We start from the raw sequence: 6,133 nt of genomic DNA, 5'->3' as shown, positions 1-6,133 counted from the left end.
CTGTCGTAAGCGAGTTCGTACGTCATGTCGAACGTCATCTCGTTTCTTACAGTAAACGCTAGAGGGCAGTAAACACAGTCGGAAGTTTATGGCCTAACATGGATAATATTATGGCCCATAGGCATCTCCCTACTTTCATCTCTGCTATAAGTGGGCTGTGAGAGTGGAAGATTCTCAATCTCATCATTCATTTGTTTTCTTTACACAAAGTTATACAATCATACTTTGCATGTATGTATAAATTAATGCATTAGCTAAATAGGCATAGCCTACTGTACATGACTTATAAAAGGTAAGAGTTTTATAGTTTTATTATTAGTATTATTATTATTGTTGTTTTATCATTATTGTGCGTAGTAGCAGTAGTAGTAGTAGTAGTAGTAGTATTATGATTAGTATTATCTCCATCTCGACTTTATGACGCATGTTTGTTTATGTTTTGTGTAAAGTTTGAACTGGAGACACACAGTACATAGACACAAACACAACTTTTGCTATAGCTTCATACATAATGTTGGTTAATCTCAACATTTTGAAGTTATTCTTTGTACTGTGTGTAGGTAAAGAGATGCCATTTCTGTATCCAGCTTGCTGTATCTAAAGATCCAGGGGCAACTATTAATAGAATGGTATGTTATCTGGTGTGGCCAGAACAGAAGAATGCACACATATATGTAATGCCACTCATATAGAGATTACATAACATGACATTATTTAAATCAATAATTTACATTAGTAAACTTTAGTCTATAGAAACCTCAAGGTCTGTTGTTTTGCACCCCCACCCCCACCCCACTGCTACTTTACAGTTGTGTATTGTGTCTGCATAGATGCGAGTATTACCTCACAAATGTCTGGGGTTTAAGGGGAATATATGGCTGGGAAGGGGGTTAGGACAAATATGGGCCTTCTGTCTGAACTCACTACCCAGGAGCCCCAGTGGCTGCGTGCTCACCATACCCTACAAGGAGACAGCAGGGCCAATCAGCAGTGCACACTGACAGGCCACTCACAGCACAGAGCCATCAGCTGTTCCTCGCGTTAAGGAGGCTCTCGCGGCATACCAGCTGCACACTTCACACTCTTCCACAATGTTTTCATTTCCTTAACTAGATGCATGCCCAGTTCCTGTCTGTGGGTCAGCATTTGGTTGTGTGAGAAGTGTTACAATAAACCAGTCACAAGATTATAATTTTAAATGCACATGGGCAACACATTCACAAATGTTCATGTTCAAAATCATTAATATGTTCTTAATTTTAATAGAAAGCAAAATCGTGTTGTACATATTGAGCAATGTAGGCCTTCTTGATTTTGCTCCTATAATAGAAAGGCAAGATCATAATGTTTTTCATATTGTGCATGCCAAACATTCATTCATATTTCTGACCCTGTTCCCACTTTAAAACTGATACAAGCAGAGTAGGCCTAACTTTCATACCTCCCCTCTGATAGCCTTTGCAGGTGATTGATTTGAGTTTGAATCCCTTTTGTCCATCTATGTAAAAGACATCAGTGATTTTAGCTGCCAGTTCTTATTTGGACTTGTGTGAACCTCCTAGCCCCGCCCCTGGTCCCTGGGCCCGGCCGGTGTCTTATTTAAGCGGGTGGTCTACTCCAGCCGGTTGTCCCAGTGGAAGCATCCATCTGCCTGCGCACCTTGGTGAGTCTCCTGTTCCTTTACTCTAACTATACTTTAGTTTTGTTTTAGAAATTGCACTGCTGGTTTGCTGCTGGTATTGTGAATGAATGAAATGGCATTGCTCAACACATGGGATTATTTTTATTTTATTTTATAGTTACAGGAATAAAATGAATCTTAACTTTCTATACGAACTTGTTTGATTAAGCTTCAAACTACTGGAAATGTAAAAGCTTCTCTAAAAAGGCATGACTCCAGCTTTAGACGAAGTTGCTGCTTTCAAATGAATGAAATGAACTGATGTCGACAGATGGATAGCCATGTATAACAAGAGAACAAATTACTTACATACTGAGTTGGTTTCGAGATTACTGTACTTCTTGGAATGATGGAATGTATACCCTTGTGGTAGGTCTGTGAAACCTAAAATAGATGACAGGTCTGGGTGTTATGCCCCATTTTGGTGCTACCTCAGCAGCTCTGAGCTCTCCTGGAACAATCAACTGTGGAGATAGGATATCAGGTCGTACAACAAGATATGACAAAAATAGTGTCTAAAGGCATGGGCAATTAGCACACCCTCGATAGCCCCCATTGAGGAAGTGTTATTGTGCTATGACACAGGGACAGGGGATTGGTCTTCAAAGCATGGAGAATTAAAATGCATATTGCAATTATCCAACTGCTGCTTACCTAAGTTCCGGACAAGTGTCATCCCGAGCCTCTAACATTTCTTTTCTTATCGTCCTTTGAAAATTTAGACCATTTAGACCAAACAAAAGCCTAACCATGTGCGACGACGAAGAGACTACCGCCCTCGTGTGCGACAACGGCTCTGGCCTGGTCAAGGCTGGATTCGCCGGAGATGATGCTCCCCGTGCTGTCTTCCCTTCCATTGTTGGAAGGCCCCGCCACCAGGTATACACCAACTTCAAATCCTCCATATTTCCTATATTTGGGATGTCGTAAATTCATGTTTCTTGTCATCTCCAGGGTGTGATGGTGGGTATGGGTCAGAAAGACAGCTATGTCGGTGACGAGGCCCAGAGCAAGAGGGGTATCCTGACTCTCAAGTACCCCATTGAGCACGGCATCATCACCAACTGGGACGACATGGAGAAGGTGAGTGGGTGTCCATTGGGGGCAGCTGACTCCACACATGTCTTAGAATTCACAACCTGTTAACTGTAATAAAAGTGCTTATTTATAGTTTTAGGGCCAACTATGTTATTCCTGGTGTTAAGTGTGATTTCAGGCGTCTCATCAGCTGTCATGTCCTTTGTTCTGCTGACAGATCTGGCACCACACTTTTTACAATGAGCTGCGTGTGGCCCCTGAGGAGCACCCCACTCTGCTCACTGAGGCCCCTCTCAACCCCAAGGCCAACAGAGAGAAGATGACCCAGGTAACTCTTCCTCCTTTTTACAGTCATCATGTTACTTAAGTATTGTCAGTGTACTAGTTCACAAACCACACAATCAGGGGGAACTTAGTTTCTTACACCTTGTTTAGAAGTAGCAATAGTTTTTGTAAGTATGCACATAAAAATAAAAGTACAGCACTGCAGTAGACTAAAAACAGATTGGCCTTTTGAATAAAAAAAAACATTTAAGCTGTACAGCTGGGTTACTACAGTGCAACAAAAAGCTGTTTAGAGTAATAGCTAATAGCAGTAGTAGTATTGCTATATTGATTTATTATCTATCTATTATCTTTAAGTTAATGTTGGTAGCATCAATATTGTAAAATGTCATCATCCTGACCCCTAATATTTAATTTCAATTTCACTTTCAATTTAATTTACAGATCATGTTTGAGACCTTCAACGTCCCTGCCATGTATGTGGCCATCCAGGCTGTCCTGTCCCTGTACGCCTCTGGTCGTACCACCGGTCAGTACTCACTAATAAGACACAACCTAAATTTACACAGCAAAGCTGTCGCCTCTTTGATTCCCTCCTCATTGTCAAGTCAAAGTGTTAATCCGAACCCTGCATAGTACGAGCCACAGATGTCAGCGACTTTGTACTTCATGATGTGTCACATAGCTAAATAGAGAAGATTAGATGTGGTGAACTCTAAGCACTGAAGGCATGTTGACCTTTCCTGTGTGCCAAAGGTATTGTGCTGGACTCCGGTGACGGTGTGACCCACAATGTGCCCATCTATGAGGGTTATGCTCTGCCCCATGCCATCATGCGCCTGGATCTGGCTGGTCGCGACCTGACTGACTACCTGATGAAGATCCTGACTGAGCGTGGCTACTCTTTTGTCACAACTGGTGAATAAAACAAATCCACATCAATCATTTTCTAATTGCATGTGTTGGAATTTTCTCCTGAATATGCCAATCTTTATTCTCCATAGCTGAGCGTGAGATCGTGCGTGACATCAAGGAGAAGCTGTGCTATGTTGCTCTGGACTTTGAGAATGAGATGGCCACTGCTGCCTCCTCGTCCTCTCTGGAGAAGAGCTATGAGCTTCCCGACGGTCAGGTCATCACCATCGGTAATGAGCGTTTCCGTTGCCCCGAGACCCTGTTCCAGCCTTCTTTCATTGGTCAGTGACTTTGCAAGAATACACCTAGCCTATTACTATTTGTTGGATTGAGAGTATTTTCTAAAACTCCATATTTCCATCCCTCAGGTATGGAGTCTGCTGGTATCCATGAGACTGCCTACAACAGCATCATGAAGTGTGACATTGACATCCGTAAGGACCTGTATGCCAACAACGTGCTGTCTGGTGGTACCACTATGTACCCTGGTATTGCTGACCGTATGCAGAAGGAGATCACAGCCCTGGCTCCAAGCACCATGAAAATTAAGGTGAGATTATATTGTAAAACATGTTCAAATTAGACTGAGCACTTGCAGAAACTTTGTGTGTCTTTGTCCTCTTCAGATCATTGCCCCTCCTGAGAGGAAGTACTCTGTCTGGATCGGCGGCTCTATCCTGGCTTCTCTGTCCACCTTCCAGCAGATGTGGATCAGCAAGCAGGAATACGATGAAGCCGGTCCCTCTATTGTCCACAGGAAGTGCTTCTAAACACCACCAACCTCTCTTTACATTCATTTATTTATACGTTCCTGTCAACTGTATATATGTGTGTTCTGTTGTAATAAAGTGAAGCCCTTTTGCAAGAGTATTTCTGTGACTGTGTGTATTCATTGAATAAATCAACAAAGAAATAAGCTAAAAAAGAAAAAAAAAAACTACTTGGAAGATGTTGGGAAAAATTCAAAAGAGCTTTCCCCCTTTAATAGAACCTAAAATACAGAAAATAAATGCAATTAATTAATTCTATAGAAAGATTTTATAATAGATATGGTACACTAGCCTAGAGTAGTCAGAGGTAGCTTGTAGAACTCAGTTACGATAAGATGAGATAATCCTTTATTGATCTCACAACGGAGAAATTCACTCGTTACAATCGGCATTCAATAAGATCACTGTTAGAGGATAACATTAAATCGGTCAGGCTGTACAGTCGTACTATCTCAGTAATAGCCTTGACTGTGGTGCTCAGGCGCCCACTTTCAGCTACTGAATGTTTGCTTGCGTATCAGTATGACGCTCTGAGAGGGTATTTATCCCTTTTCTGTGGAAGCATAGACAGACTTGACTGGTAGGACTAGCGCAATGTCTCGAGTTCATGTCTCCGGGTCCCGCACCGATGGTAAATAAACTTCTCCTGTATAAGACATCCAGACTGCTGCCTGTTTTTCACCTATCCTCTCGAACACCATTGTTAATTCTCTAACAATCACTCAGGGTGTGCAAAACAGACAGGAAATGTGCAAACAGAAAAAAGAGGTAAAAGCAAAAATCTTAAAGGTGCATTATGTAACTTTTATGGCCCCCCAAAAAGTTGATATATCTGCATATTTGACCATGTAGTGGCCCAGTGGCTGTATGACTGGTCAGCGTGGCGCCTTTACTTTCCCTCACAGTGGTCTCTAGGACGTGCCAGAATCAATTGTTTTGTAGGTTTTCTGGTGAGAGGGTCCGTCAGCAGTGAAATCCTTCCAAACAATTGTTCCTAGAGCGTCCTAGAGACCACTGTGAGGGAAAGTTAAGGGTCCATGCCGACTACTTATACAGCCACTGGGTCACTACAAGGCCAATATGCACAAATATATGCACAAATATCAACATTTTTTTTCCGCATAAAAAGTTGCATAATGCACCTTTAAGGGGTGGAATTATAACAATAAGGAAATAAGAATAAATAAAAATTGGATAAAAATTAGAACGGATTAGACAGTAGAATATCGAGGTGTAGAGTTACAGTCCTAGTGCAGGTTGTCAATAAGTGATGCTGGTACAGGCAATAAAGTGCAGCTGCAAAGGGAATATTGCACATGTTACTTCACAGTCTTTTTGTACAGTCTAACAGCAGTGCAGTACTGTACAGTACTTAAGTACTTACAGTATATATATATATATATATATATATATATATATATATATATATATATATATATATATA

The 6,133-nt window shown here is 41.4% G+C and overlaps 1 protein-coding gene across 1 annotated transcript; it reads left to right on the top strand.

Annotated features, from left to right (window-relative positions):
- Positions 1-1,552: 1,552 nt before the first annotated feature.
- Positions 1,553-4,781, top strand: actc1b (actin alpha cardiac muscle 1b). The gene is made up of 9 exons (XM_079574345.1): positions 1,553-1,663; positions 2,404-2,560; positions 2,636-2,764; positions 2,937-3,047; positions 3,449-3,533; positions 3,761-3,922; positions 4,009-4,200; positions 4,288-4,469; positions 4,546-4,781. Exons 2-9 carry the CDS (start codon positions 2,432-2,434, stop codon positions 4,687-4,689), a joined length of 1,134 nt encoding a protein of 377 aa, XP_079430471.1. The 5' UTR covers positions 1,553-1,663; positions 2,404-2,431; the 3' UTR covers positions 4,690-4,781.
- Positions 4,782-6,133: the final 1,352 nt, after the last annotated feature.

The sequence above is a fragment of the Gobius niger genome, assembly GCF_951799975.1.
Source record: "Gobius niger genome assembly, chromosome: 16".
Lineage (NCBI taxonomy): Eukaryota > Metazoa > Chordata > Actinopteri > Gobiiformes > Gobiidae > Gobius > Gobius niger.
This window is presented reverse-complemented; position numbering and strand designations above follow the sequence as displayed.

What these genes read in the sequence shown, in the direction of transcription:
- actc1b (XM_079574345.1), top strand. Translation starts at nt 2,432, where the DNA reads ATGTGCGACGACGAAGAGACTACCGCCCTCGTGTGCGACAACGGCTCT. An exon ending in TTGGAAGGCCCCGCCACCAG is followed by an intron (nt 2,561 to 2,635) that starts GTATACACCAAC and finishes TGTCATCTCCAG; the next exon opens with GGTGTGATGGTGGGTATGGG. An exon ending in CGCCTCTGGTCGTACCACCG is followed by an intron (nt 3,534 to 3,760) that starts GTCAGTACTCAC and finishes TGTGTGCCAAAG; the next exon opens with GTATTGTGCTGGACTCCGGT.